This window comes from Lissotriton helveticus, chromosome 5_1, assembly GCF_964261635.1.
Source record: "Lissotriton helveticus chromosome 5_1, aLisHel1.1, whole genome shotgun sequence".
Lineage (NCBI taxonomy): Eukaryota > Metazoa > Chordata > Amphibia > Caudata > Salamandridae > Lissotriton > Lissotriton helveticus.
Window position 1 is genome coordinate 3,153,450 of NC_136065.1, and position 14,162 is coordinate 3,167,611.

A 14,162-nucleotide genomic window follows, 5' to 3' on the forward strand; every position below is an offset into this window, starting at 1 on the left:
TGCCAATGCTCCCTTCATTTTGCCATTTAACAACCATGAGAACATTCAGTGTCTTCTCTTAATCACTCTCAGAGACTCACAAAACTCATCACAAACAGTCAGAGTCACTCACCTCGCTTTGCTGCAGTATAGTCAGATTTTCCTGAAAAATAAAACACATTTCATGAGTTGTAAGGTCACAGAGGTCACTCAGCCTGTCCTCTCACTGGAGGATCACAAAAGTTTACATTAGGAGGTTGGAGCAGAGAGGGGTGAGGGGTGCACAGACTGAGGGGCACAGCTTAGTCAGTGAGATTCAGGGGGTGAACATCTCACATGTTCCATCTACAAAGCACTGGGCCACAGAGTGAATGTGTGACGTGACTAAGGTCCTGGATGAACTGTTCCCATGAGGAGAAGGGAAGAGTTGTGGCGCAGCGGCCAGAGTGTCTGACTCCGGAGCACGGGCGACAATGTTCCCATGAGGAGAAGGGTCAGCGGCGATTTTCATTAGGTTGGTCTTTGGGGCTGATTTAGAGTTTGGTGATGGGTACTCTGTACCAACCCGCCAAACTCAAGGTCTGCCACCTGATTTGAAGTTGGGCAGACCGCAGGTTTTACGCTGAGGGAGTAAATTCTACTCTGTCAGGGTAAAACTTCCTTCGACAGCCCGATGGATTAAGTGCCATCGGAAGTAGGCCATCTGACCCAATTTAGAGTGGATGGTTAGATGGGGTTTTTTACTCTCCGTCACTGCCAGATATATCCTGAGGGAGAGTAGAAAAAAGAAACAATTCCCTCATCATGGAAGAAAACTGGTAGGGTTCATTATTTTTCTTAAATAAACTCCAGCTTTGGGAGTCTGTTTTTAGAAAACAAACATTTTTGGAAAACCTTGACAGCCAGCCACCAAGTGTGACGGAGCCATCCATTAAACCCATCCTACATTGACAGGAACCGCCATGACAGCGGTGCCTGCCAATGTATAGAGATGTCTGTTGAGCTGGCAGATATCACTACATTTGGTGGGAGGAGTCAAGGCAGAAAAGTTCTACTCCACACCTCCTGCCTTTACTCCATCTGCTACATCCTGAAGAAGGCCCTAGTCTAGAGTGGCCCAGCGGGTAAACAAAACCGGTTTTGATTCCTACCCCGAGGGATTGACTGTGGTTAGACTGTTTGCACACACTTGTACCATTACCTTTTGGGTGTTTGATTGCCAGTGCAATGCCTGGAAACCTGAGAGTGATACAAAAGGGGATGATGGCTGAAGCGTTTGAGCAAATCAAGCACTCACCCCCAGTCAACTGATCTGGGTTTAATCCATCACCATTCTTTAGCTCACTCAGCCACCCCAGTTCAGACATGGCCATATGCAAATCAGTCTGACCCTGTGCCTCATGGGAACAGTCCAGCCCGAACTGCCAAGCCATGTCTTCCCTGGACCGGAAGCAAGCATCCTGGGATCGGTTTCGGATTCATAATCCTCATCAGCCAGACTATCTTGAATCCAGTGGCCAAGTGAGCAAGGGACTCACATCTGAGCATACCCTGCCACAATTAGGGCGAACAAAGCGATACAAAAGTGGATGGTGGATGGAGCGTTTGAGCAAATCAAACACTCACCCCCAGTCAACTGATCTGGGTTTAATCCATCACCGTTCTTTAGCCCACTCTGCCACCCCAGTTCAGACCTGAGAGTGGCGCAGCTTTGCAAGCATGCTACTGCCAATGTTTGTAGATTCTAAACAGTAGTAAATGTGCATCCGTTCTAGGAGTAATGGAGTACTTATATGGGTGCAGATTTGCTACTTCATGTGTAAACTATCCGAGAAATGGAGCCGTTCTGCTCTCTCCATGCACTGGCATCCTTTGGGCTGCCTTGAGCCCTGGTGCCAAGGTGCCTGTGCTATGCACCTTCCTGCACAAACATTCTCCTTTGAGACTTTTTCCCCTTTATATGCATGCTGCAGAATGCGGCACACATGCAAAGAGGAAATAACGAGGAGAAATAAGGAAAATGTTTTCACTACAATCACTCTAGGGCTTCTAAGGAATCATGAAAAAAGGGTGCTTTATCTCCATTTATTATATTAACTTTTGCATGAACAGTAGCATGTACTTTATATTGGCTTCGCAGAGTCGATGTTTTAATGGCACAAATGATGCACCGTGTTTCTGAACTGAAGCCGTGGAGTCTGGGAGTATGGATCCTGTTTGGTTCTATACTTGGAGTCCACCTGCTGTGCTTGCTTTGCTCAGGGTAGTGTCTCTGTCCCTAGAATGTAGTAGACAGGCCACCACAGGCCAGGGCACTGCTCCAGGTAAGGATTTCTTCATTAGGTATGCTCAGTGCTTTATATCCTCTGAGGCCACTGCTATCACACCAGAGTACACAGTATACACAGTGCTTTGTATCGTCTCTGAAAGCACTGTTATGACATCACAGCCCACATCATACTCAGTGCTTTACACCCTCGCTCAGGGCATTGCTATCAGCGCAGCACACAGTACGTTGTACCCTCTCTCAGGGCACTGCTATCAGCGCAGCACACAGTACCTTGTACCCTCTCTCAGGGCATTGCTATCAGCACAGCACACAGTACCTTGTACCCTCTCTCAGGGCACTGCTATCAGCACAGCACACAGTACCCTGTACCCTCTTAGGGCACTGCTATCACCACAGCACACAGTACCCTGTACCCTCTCAGGGCACTGCTATCACACCACAGCACACAGTACCCTGTACCCTCTTAGGGCACTGCTATCACACCACAGCACACAGTACCCTGTACCCTCTCAGGGCACTGCTATCAGCACAGCACACACACAGCTAGATTGATCAAATTCTTTCCTGAGGCACAGCCGGGGAAAGCCAGGAGTGTGTATACTTTGTTTTTAAAATTGAATACTAATTTTAACTATTGTGTGCTTTCATTAAAAATTGATTGCTGCTTCGTCCTGCACTTACCCCACGCATTTTCACTCCCTCCCGCACTGCCACCGCGAACCCTGCAGCCGACTAGGAGCTGTTCAGGGATTCACGCGGGTACCATTTTTCGACCAGTTTGGTGGCGGTCTAGTTGTTTTTAGATGCCCGCCGCCCTCTCTCCCCTACTTATGGCCATCATCAAACTTCCGCGCAGCGGGCGTGCCGGTGGCGCGCCAAAGGCAAGCCAGTCTGCGCCCGTCATCGCCAGGACATCGCCTCTCGCCAGCTCCCCTGGCCGAGTGCCGCTGGAGCCTCTTACCTACGACAGAGAGGTACTTCTAACTTTGAACCCTGGTAGGGAGATGTGTGGGACATTGCCAAAACAACTCGGGATGTCAGGTTTGACCTGTACCGTATGTAACTTTGCTGACCCAGTACCGGGCCGAGTGAGACCCACTAGGGGACTGGAGAGTCACACTCAGATCACTGTACTTCAACTAAATGTTAGATCACTTGCCAAACACCATCTGGAAGTACAGTCACTCATTGATGAAGAATCCCCTGATGTGTTCTTTATCTGTGAAACGTGGCTACGAGATGAGGACATGATAGGAATAGTGAACCTTACACTCCCCGCAGGATATCTGATCAAGACACTTAATAGGGATACCAGAATCGGTGGTATTGCAGTAATCTACAAAGCTCAATACCCCTGCTCCTTTATCAAAGAAGATCTATGTGGTAGTGAATGTGCCCATTTTAAGATTGCTATTAGTGCACAGTTCACACTCTCAGAATTGTGTTGGACCTGGCCCTCTTGGCAGGGTCATCCCTAAACGTTTTGCCTTCCTCCAATACTCTCTCTGACCTGTTTTTGTTGGTTTAATGACTCTGGGCACTTTACCACTGCTGACCAGTGCTAAAGTGCATATGCTCTCCCTATGCAAAATGTATATGTGATTGATTTCCATGATTGGTTCATTGGATTTACTGTCAGTCCCCAGTAAAGTGCACCAGGAGTGCCAGGGCTTGTAAAATGCCAATACTGCTAGTGGGCCTGCAGCGCTGGTTGCGCCACCCACAGAAGCAGCCTTTTAAAATGTGTCTAGGGTCTGCCATTGCAGAACCTACGTGCAGTCTGGTACTGTCATGCTGGCTGGGCAAGTGCACACACTTGCCAGCCCCTAAACCTTCCCTTAACTTCATATTAGTCACCCCTATGGTAGGCCCAAGGGCAGGGTGCATTGTAAGTGTAAGGTAGGACATGCTCTGATGTGTGTGGCATGTCATAATAGTGAATTACAGCCAAATTCGTTTTTCACTATTGTAAGGCTACCTGTTATCTTTAGGCCAGATGGGCTGCTGGAATTATTACCAAGTGCATCCCTTCCGTCCTCCCATCTTGGACCCCTAGCCCCCCTGAGGCGCCCCGCTCACCAGATCCCTCCCGCAGTACGAGCCGCTCCGTCAAACCCAGCTCGCACCCGGCTCTGTCCTCGTCACGTCCCGAGCCGCTGGGAAGGGCCATACGCGGCGTAGGCTTGCTTACGCCTGATGCGTGAGCCGCGGTAGGGCCCGGGTCTATTTCATCGAGGGGAGCGAGGGAAGCGCTACGAAGCGCCTCGGAGGCCAAAGACTGGTCTGAAGTTCCCCGAACTTGCCCAAGAAGTGCTTTAGAAGTACCAGGAGACTGAGAGAACTGTTGTGGAGCTGAATTGAAACGAAACCCTTATTTTTTTAACTAAGAACCAAGAAGAAAAGCTTACCCAATTACAATCTGTGGCCTAATCTGAAAACGTTATATTTGTTCTTGTGATAAATCTTGTCTGCATATATATACATATTTTTACATAAAGGAACGTATTTTTATATATGCACAGCCTGGTGTCCATTTGTGGGGGGTTTGGTACATTTTACTGTGTGTGTTATTACAAATGCTTAACTGAATAACGCCTGAAGAATAGCATTGGCTGCTCACGCCACGCACCTAGAGGGTGAGCAAGGGTAATTCTAAGGGGTCATCCTTCGCCCTGACTTAGAGGAGAGGGTCCCTGCTTGTCACAAGTGAATACTTGCGCCAACCAGAGACCCCCAATTCTGAACAGATTGTATATCTACCGACCACCGGGGCCTGCCTCGAAGTTCATTGAGGCCCTGCTAGAAGTAGTTAACCCACTAGTGGTGGGATCTGCCAACTTTACAATTCTGGGAGATTTGAATCTCCATTTTGATCAGATCCAAGATCCAACTATCCGTAATCTTCTGGCAGACCTGGCCGCTCTCCAGTTGGATCTATTGATTAATGAGGCCACGCATCTGGCCGGCCATAATTTGGACCCAGTGTTCTCGAATATTTCACAAGTGAAAGGGGAGGTGCCTAAGCCTATGGGCTGGACTGACCACTTCCTGGTCAAACTTAGTATGGAGATCCCTGAACCTTTCCCGAGGGAGGAGGGGAACAGGGTCCTAAAAAGGCCCTGGCATAAACTCAAACTGAAGGATTTCCATGCCCGCCTAGGGATACTCTCCCTGGAAGACTTAGCTGATCCGGAGGTGGCGTATACTGCCTTTTGTGACTGGATCGTGAGAGGTCTGGACGCTCTCATTCCAGTCGAATGGACTAAGGGGCGTAGGTCCATCTCAAACCCATGGTACGATGAGGCTCTGAGAGCTTTGAGGAAGCAATGTAAGAGAGCTGAGCGTACCTGGAGAAGGGATTGTAAAGAGGGAGATAAAGTAATCTATCTGGCAAAAATGAAGATATATCATAAAGCGATTTGCTCTGCGCGTGCGGCATTCTATGCAGAGGAAATTAAAACCAGCTCGAATCCCACTAAATGCATCTTTAAAATTGTGCAAGAGTTAAAGAACTCTAGATGCAGAATATCGAAGCTATCCTCTGCACAGCAATGCGAAGAACTAGCCATCTTCTTTGTCGAAAAGGTGAAAAAAATCTATAAGACCTTTTCGCAGCACCTTCCTGGTCCACGTGATTTTGCTGATATCAGGCCTGGTGGTACCACTCTAGCATCTATCCCAGAGATCTCTGGAGAAGAGCTAGTGAAACTTTGCAGGAAAGTCAAAGCGGGCTCGCCATCGGACCCTATGAGGCCGGCGCAATTTATGGAGTCCCTGGAGCACTTTCAACAGCCGATCGGTGCCATACTTAACCTGTCGTTTTCCACAGCCATAGTTCCCAAGGCCTGGAAACAGGCACGGGTTACCCCCATCATTAAAAAGCCCTCACTAGATCCGTCCAAACGTGAAAATTTTAGGCCGATCTCCCTTCTCCCGTGGGTGGCCAAGATTGCTGAGGCTCACGTGAATAATGTCCTTTCGCAGTACGTGAGCCAAAATGATATTCTGGATCCGTCGCAAAACGTATTCAGGCCTGGCCATAGTACTGAGTCTGCCCTTCTCGCCTCTACTGAACACTTAAGGTTGATCCTCGATGCCGGTCAGAGCGCAGCGCAGATTCTTTTAGATCTCAGCGCTGCCTTTGATACGGTCTCGCATGAGATTCTTCTGCACTGATTGGAGGCGGTAGGGATCACGGTATCTGCCTTGCAGTGGTTTCGATCTTTCCTAGAGGAGAGATCTTTTCGGGTTTCGGCACCGCCATACATCTCTCAGTCTCACTCTATTGGCCAGGGGGTTCCGCAAGGCTCTGCACTCAGTCCATCTTTGTTGAATCTGTATGTGCAACCCCTGGCAGCTGTGGCTAAAGAGTGGGACCTAGCGCTGGTATCATATGCGGATGATGCCCAGCTGGTTATCACTCTAGCTGAAGGGCCATCTGCGCCAGCTATGAGGTTGAGAGATGGTATGGCAGCGGTCGCCCAGTGGATGGCAGATATTTGTTTACAGCTCAATGCGAGCAAAATGAATATGCTACTTACCAGTATGCATCTGTTCTTGGCATGTAGGGCTGCTAACATTCATATCTATAGCATAGATCGCCGCCTAGTGTTGGGTCCGGATGATTGCACATTGTTGTCCTGGAAGAGTCTTCGAAGTATCACGAGATGGGTGGCTCCTCCCCTAGACTACAGTGCGCATGGGCATCGACTCCATCCCCAGATTGTTTTTAGCCATTGTGGCAAAGATGGAGTGTAATAGTGTAAGCGATGGCCATGCTTGAGATTGAATGCAAGAAAAGTCTGCAGCCGCTACGGGCGCCGGGGAGGAGGGCGGGCGATATGAATGTTAGCAGCCCTACATGCCAAGAACAGATGCATACTGGTAAGTAGCATATTCAGTTCGAGGCATGTGGGCTGCTAAATTCATATCTATAGCATAGAATACATAGCAGTCCCTCCATTAACGGCGGCCGCCCGTGCCAGCTGCAGAAGTCTGAAAAAGTGTCTTGAGAACAGCCTGTCCTACAGCTGCCTGCTGTTTGGAATGCACATCTACACAGTAATGTTTGGTAAACGTATGTGGTGTAGACCATGTGGCTGCTCTACAAATGTCTTCCAAAGGAATGTTATCTAGGAATGCCATGGAGGCCCCCAACTTGCGTGTGGAGTGTGCCCTGGGGGGGACCGTTAAAGTGCGCTAAGCTTTCTGATAGCAAATCTGAATATACTTAACAATCCACCTGGCTATTCCTGCTTTGGAAATGGGGTTGCCTTTGTGCTGGGCTGAGAAGGCAACAAAGAGTTGTTGTGTCTTTCTAAAATGTTGTGTTCTGTCAATATAGTACATTAACGCCAGTTTGACATCAAGCGTATGGAGCATTCTTTCTGCTACTGTTTCCGGGTTTGGAAAGAATGCGGGCAGTTCGATGGTTTGATTGACATGAAACTGCGACACCACCTTAGGAAGAAACTTGGGGTTAGTGCGCAGCACCACCCTGTTTGAATGAATTTGTATAAATGGCTCTTGTACAGTGAGCGCCTGTAGCTCACTAACGCGTCTCAGAGACGTGATGGCAATGAGAAAAGCCACTTTCCATGTCAGGAACTGAATCTCACATGAATGCAGAGGCTCAAACGGGGGACCCATCAATCTGGTGAGGACCACATTGAGGTTCCACACAGGAGCTGGTGGGGTCCTGGGAGGGATAACCCGCTTCAGCCCTTCTAGGAATGCTTTAATGGCAGGCACCCTGAAAACAGAGAGATGCTGCCTGTTTTGGAGATAAGCCGCTATGGCGGATAAGTGTATCCGAATGGAAGCATATGCTGGATTGCATTTGTAAAGATGTAACAAATAGCAGATGATATTAGGAATGGATGCATCTAGCGGGTTGATATGATGTTCCGTACAGTAAATGACAAACCGCTTCCATTTGGCCGCATAGCAAGCTCTGGTAGTGGGCTTTCTTGCCTCCCGGATGATGTCCATGCATTCAGGAGGCAAATTAAGGTAGCCAAACTCTAAGACCTCAGGAGCCAGATCGCCAGATTGAGCTGTTGCGGATCTGGATGCTGAATGTCGCCATGGTTCTGCGTCAAGAGCCTTGGTGTGAGGCGCAGCCTTTGATGCGGTACCACGGAGAGTTCTAGAAACGTGGTGTACCATGGTTGGCGTGCCCACGTGGGAGCAACCAGGATGAGCGTCATCGAGTGTTGCTTCAGCTTTCTTGCCACCAGCGGAATGAGAGGTGCTGGGGGGAAAGCATACGCAAATCTGCCTGACCAGTTCATCCATATCGCATTGCCCTGCGACTGTGGATGAGGGAACCTGGCGGCAAAGCTTTGGCATTTTGCGTTTTCCCTTGTGGCAAACAGGTCTATCTCTGGATGACCCCACTGCCGGAAGTACGGGCGGAGTACTGATGGATGTAACTCCCACTCGTGCATCTGATGGCTGAACCTGCTGAGCAGATCCGCCATCTGATTGTCCATGCCCAGGAGGTGTTCCGCCATGAGGAAGATGTTCCTCTGAATGGCCCACTTCCACATGCTCTGAGCCAGATGAGACAACTGTGGAGAGTGCGTCCCTCCCTGCTTCTGGATGTAGTACATGGCTGTCATGTTGTCCGTCCGGATCAACACGACTTTGTTGCACAGATGTACCTTGAAGGACTTCAGTGCCATGAAGATTGCCATCGGTTCTAGATAGTTGATGTGCATCTTCTTTTGCTGCGTCGTCCATAGTCCCTGCACTGTGTAATGGAGCACATGAGCTCCCCGCCCCTGAAGAGATGCGTCCGTCGTCAGGACAATCTGTGGCACAGGCTCTTGGAACGGTCGGCCCTTGCAAAGGTTGTGTGGATTCCACCAATGCAGAGAGTTGTATGCCCGACCGGTCACCAACACTAGGTCTTTCAACTGTCCTTGAGCCTGAGTCCACTGATGTGTCAAGCATTCTTGGAGCGGACGCATATGCAACCGTGCGTGCGGGACTATGAAGATGCAGGAGGCCATCATGCCTATCAACTGCATGAACACTCTCGCTGGGAGTGAGTGTTGCGGTCTGAACCTCTGGATTAGCGACTAGATGTTGTCTATCCTCGCTGGGTTTGGCTGAGCTGTGGCCAGAGTATTTATCGTCGCGCCCAAATACTGCCGCACATGGGCTGGCTAAAGGTGCGACTATGGATAGTTTAGTGAAAACCCCAGACTGTGAAGGAGGTGAATGGTGTGGGACATGTCCGCGGCGCACTGCTGGGCCGACTTGGCTTGAACCAGCCAGTCGTCTAGATAAGGGTAGACATGTATGCTCTGTCTCCTGAGGTGCGCCGCTACTGTCGCCAGACATTTCGTGAACACTCTGGGGGCAGTGGTCACTCCGAAGGGGAGGACCTTGAACTGGTAATGCCGGTTTTGGATGGTGAACCTGAGGTATTTTCTGTGGGATGGATGGAGTGGTATGTGAAAGTAAGCATCCTTGAGGTCCAAGGTTGCGAGGAAGTCTCCCTGGTTTAACAATGGAAGAACCTGCTGCAGTGTTAACATTTGGAAGTGTTCAGAGAGAATGTACTGGTTATGGGGGCGTAGGTCTAGAATCGGTCTGAGTGAGCCGTCCTTCTTTGGGATTAAGAAGTACAGGGAATAAACCCCTGTGCCTTCTTCCTCCACTGGCACGAGCTCTATTGCGCCTTTTTGCAGCATCACCAGAACCTCCTGCTGCAATAAGTGCAAGTGCTCTGCTGACATAGGACGTTGTCTTGGGGGTAAAAAGTCACAAAAAAAAAAGTCAAAAAAGTTTTTATTTGATCTGGTACTCGACTGAGGACCACAAATCTTTAAAAACAATTTACAGAGAATCAATATACACATCAATATAATATTAAAAAAGATTTCAAAAATTTATAGAAATTATAACAAACCCATTCATCTGTCGGTTGTTTACATACTAATAGTAAACTATTAACTGTAGTAATGTTATATTTCTGATATATCGGCCCTACATATCTTTTCCGCGCTTTAACTACACTTACGTGTGGGCAAACGAATAAGATGTGCACTATATCTTGAACTCCACCAAAACACAGATTACACATAGGGGAGTCTCCTGGTGACCATTTAGATGTAAAGGCAGAAACCGGTAAGATGCCTAAGCGCAACATAATTATGGACCTTCTAGCTCCGTGTGTTAGGCAGAGCCCCAAATATGGCCGAGATTGCTTATATTCCAGTGATTGTGTAAAGATTTTATATGTAGACAATTTACTACAATGAACTAGATCAAGATCGTAACTTAATCTCGGAGTAAAGCATTTCAAAAAAAGTTTTAGCTGCGATTTTGTCCAAGATGACAGGATAGCTTTAGTCAGGCATGCTAATTTGAATGCCTCATACATATTCTTGGAGAAGGTAAGATATTGAGATTCAGATTTAAATATCTCACTCTTTAACAAGAATCTCAGTGTTCCTTCTTTTGCATGCAAGATGTTATAGGCCCATCGGATGATATTTGCCACAGCTGTGGCATACGAGCTTGTTAAGGCAAATTCCAGTCTGAGTGCCTGTACAGATGTTGATATAGCAACCTTTAATAGTCTTTTCAAAATCTTTCCCTCAGTGATATCCATGAAAGACCATTGTTTCATTGGTAAGTGTTCAGTAGCATAAGACAGTACCGCTGGTATTTTTACTTTGTACACTTTGAGTAGTGAGGAGAAATGCCTATTTCCTGTGGCCGTATACAATCGAGAAAGCGCCCCTGCATGTATCTCAGCTTTTTTCTTTAGATTGTTGATTTGTTTGGAATTTTGTATGTTCTTTGAAAAAATCCTCCCAAGGTAGGTATATTCGTTTACTTCCTCTACTCTTATCCCATTAAGGTACCAGCTATATTTAGCACTTTTTTTCCGGCCTGAGAACGCTACCACTTTAGTCTTTGATAGATTAGGAGTTAAAAAATGATCCTTCGAATAGACGTTCAAGGAATTCAACAAATTTTGAAGGCCAAACGGTGTGAGGTCTAACATAACTATGTCATCTGCATATAACAATGCATGTATGCTCTGAGATGCGACCTTTGGGGGCAGACTAAAGCATTGTTGCAGATGTGAAGGTAAATCACTAAGGTAAAGTGAAAATAGAATTGGTGCAAGAAGGCATCCTTGCTTAAGACCATTCAGGGTATTAATTGGTTTTGTAATACCCTTCTCACTTCCCATTTGTACCTGGGACCAGGTGTTCGTGTGTAACATAATTATTAGTTGCAATAGATCTTCGGAAATCCCCAGTTTTCTCAATTTTTTCCATAAGGTTGGCCTATCAACGCGATCGAACGCAGTTGAATAGTCTATAAATGCAGCATACACTGGTTGAGATTTCCGCCCAGTGTATTTGTCAAGTATAGTCTGGAGAATTGAGATATTATCTATTACTGAGTGATTAGGTCGAAAACCGGCTTGATACATCGGTATTATTCCTTGTGAAAAGCACCAGCATTTTAATCGATCCAATACCTCCGCGGCAAAGATTTTGCCTGTAGCGTCCATTAATGCAATTTGGCGGTAATTACTAGCAATATTTCGGTTCCCTTTTTTGTATATGGGAATTATAGTACTTCCCTGCCAAGATTTTGGTATTTTCCTAGTACAGAAGATGTAATTAAATAATGATGTTAGCATCTGACTCCATTGTTTAGGGTTGGACTGCAGTACTTTGATCGGTATCAGATCAGGGCCTGACGCAGAGGTACATCGGGCTTTTCTAATGTGTATCTCGATAGAAGATGCTGTGCATTTTTCAATTGGTGATGATTTCGTTTCTAGGAACAGTTCAGCAGTATTACTATCATCATTAGTTGGGTTTGCTTTGTATAGGTCAATTAGATAGGCTTCCCAATCCTGCGGTGGTACTGGTATGGCATATAATGTCTTTTTGGTTCCAGTTATTTTGGCTATCAATGACCAATATTTTCTTTGATTATATTGTTTTGCCGCCTCGTGAATGTCCACCCAATTTTTATCCTGAAGCTTTCTTTTTTTACTATTCTTTTCTCTTCTTTGTTGGTTTTTTAGTTTATTTATCTCTTGCTGTATTGCAGGAGAATAATTTAAAAATTGCCCACGAATAAGTTTGTTAAGTTTCCTCCTATTTACATTTTCGTTGGGGTTCTTGCAGATTTGATTTGTACGTGGTTTTTCCCTGTTAAGCAATAACATTTTAAGATTTGCCATGATGCATTCGAAATTTGTTATTTGACATTCCGAATGTATTATAGTTAAGATTTCATTTTGTAGAATCTTTCCATTTATATAATGTAAAGTCCCGGAATTCCAAAAGATTCGCCTTTGCTTATTATTGATTTCTATATTCCCATTTAGCTGCATAATTGGGTTCGGCAGAGAGGGTTTTAATGACCAACCAGTATATAAACAAAGAAGCGCGTGGTCACTGTCTTCTGTGAAATCAATTTTCAAGTATTGAAATGTGTCCACTATCTCTATGTTACATATTAGATAATCAATAATTGATAGGCATCCGTTTCCACGCCTTGTGAAGGATGCTGGTCTGTCACCCTCTATGTAGCCATTCAGAATTGACCCATTTATGCTCGGGAGTGAAGCTAATAGCATTTTCCCTCTTTTGTCGGCGAATTTACCCTTTGGAAAAATCGGAATTGGTAAGTCTATTAATTCATCTTCATATGTTTTTGCCCACTTGCCAATATCAGCATTGGAGATTTTACCGTTCACGTCACCCACAATCAAGTACGGGGTATTCGGTCGTTCTTCGATTAGTTTAGTCATCAAATCAATAGTGTCTATAAAGATGGTATCTTGAGAGGTGCCTGGAGGAATGTACATGTTAAAAAACAAAAGTGCCTTTTTTTGATCCGATATGTTTGTTTTTAGTAAGACCTTGATGCATTGAAAATTATCAGATTTGGAGTTGATCATTACTTGAGACCATTCGTGTTCCTCGCTTAAAAGGATTGCCAGACCACCCTTGGCATGACCTCTGCTTGTCGGTATAGCCGGAATGTCATAGACGAAATAACCCTTTTGCTTGAATGGTTTTGTAGCCTATGTTTCCTGTATGGCTATTATATCTGGGTTATTTTGTAGTGCTATGTTCATTTTATTGGTGGTTTTTCCGGCTAAGTTCCACGAGGTGATCTTTAAACTGCTGTTAAACAGTGCAATGCAATCGATGTTCTTGTTTATTACTGTTTAAGGCCTCAGATACCCAAGCCCAAGATTCTATTGTTTTTCTAACTTCTTTTTCTTCATAGTATTTGCTCCATACATTTCTTTGACCGTCATTTACCTGTATTGTCAAAGTATCCTTCCTAGAGCTAATTTGCCCCAAATTTGCGTGATCAAAGCTGTTTGTATCCCAGTTTTTTGTCAGGGTATTCCTGGTGGTATTTTCGTGGCCGATCGTATTAGCTATATAATTCTTTGGTGGAGATATTTCTATGACATCGTAGCCATGTTTGTGTAATATTTCTTTTCCCCTTACGATGATTCCAGGAACAACTGATGACCAGAAGGCTACTTTCGCAATTTTCCTATTTTCCTTTAATGGGAATGTTACTAGGTCTATTTCTTTACTGGTGATGGATTGTAAAGTATAGATTTGCTGCAGCAAACTGATTATCCTTCCTCGATTTAACGGTAAATCGTCAGTTGGGAAAAGTTCTTCAAACTGGAGATATTTCGTCATAGGTTGATAGCCACCAGGGGATAATATCATGTTTGTCCCGCTTTCTTTATTTTTTTGTGCAATACTGCTTTTTGTTCTGGAAGGTATATATTCAGGAGCTTTGAGATTCAATTGTTGAATGGGTAGTTTGTTTTTTAATCCGTTTGGTACCTCTTCCAAAGATTGTTTGATGG

General features: G+C 45.8%; 1 protein-coding gene across 1 annotated transcript in view; it reads right to left on the bottom strand.

The window, feature by feature from the left end:
- LOC144754046 (H-2 class I histocompatibility antigen, Q10 alpha chain-like) overlaps positions 1-14,162 on the bottom strand; it is a 187,638-nt gene that overhangs the window by 26,353 nt on the left and 147,123 nt on the right. Inside the window, exon 6 of the mRNA XM_078641558.1 lies at positions 113-142. Within this exon, the coding sequence (XP_078497684.1) occupies positions 113-142 (30 nt within the window). The remainder of the gene's footprint in view (positions 1-112; positions 143-14,162) is intronic.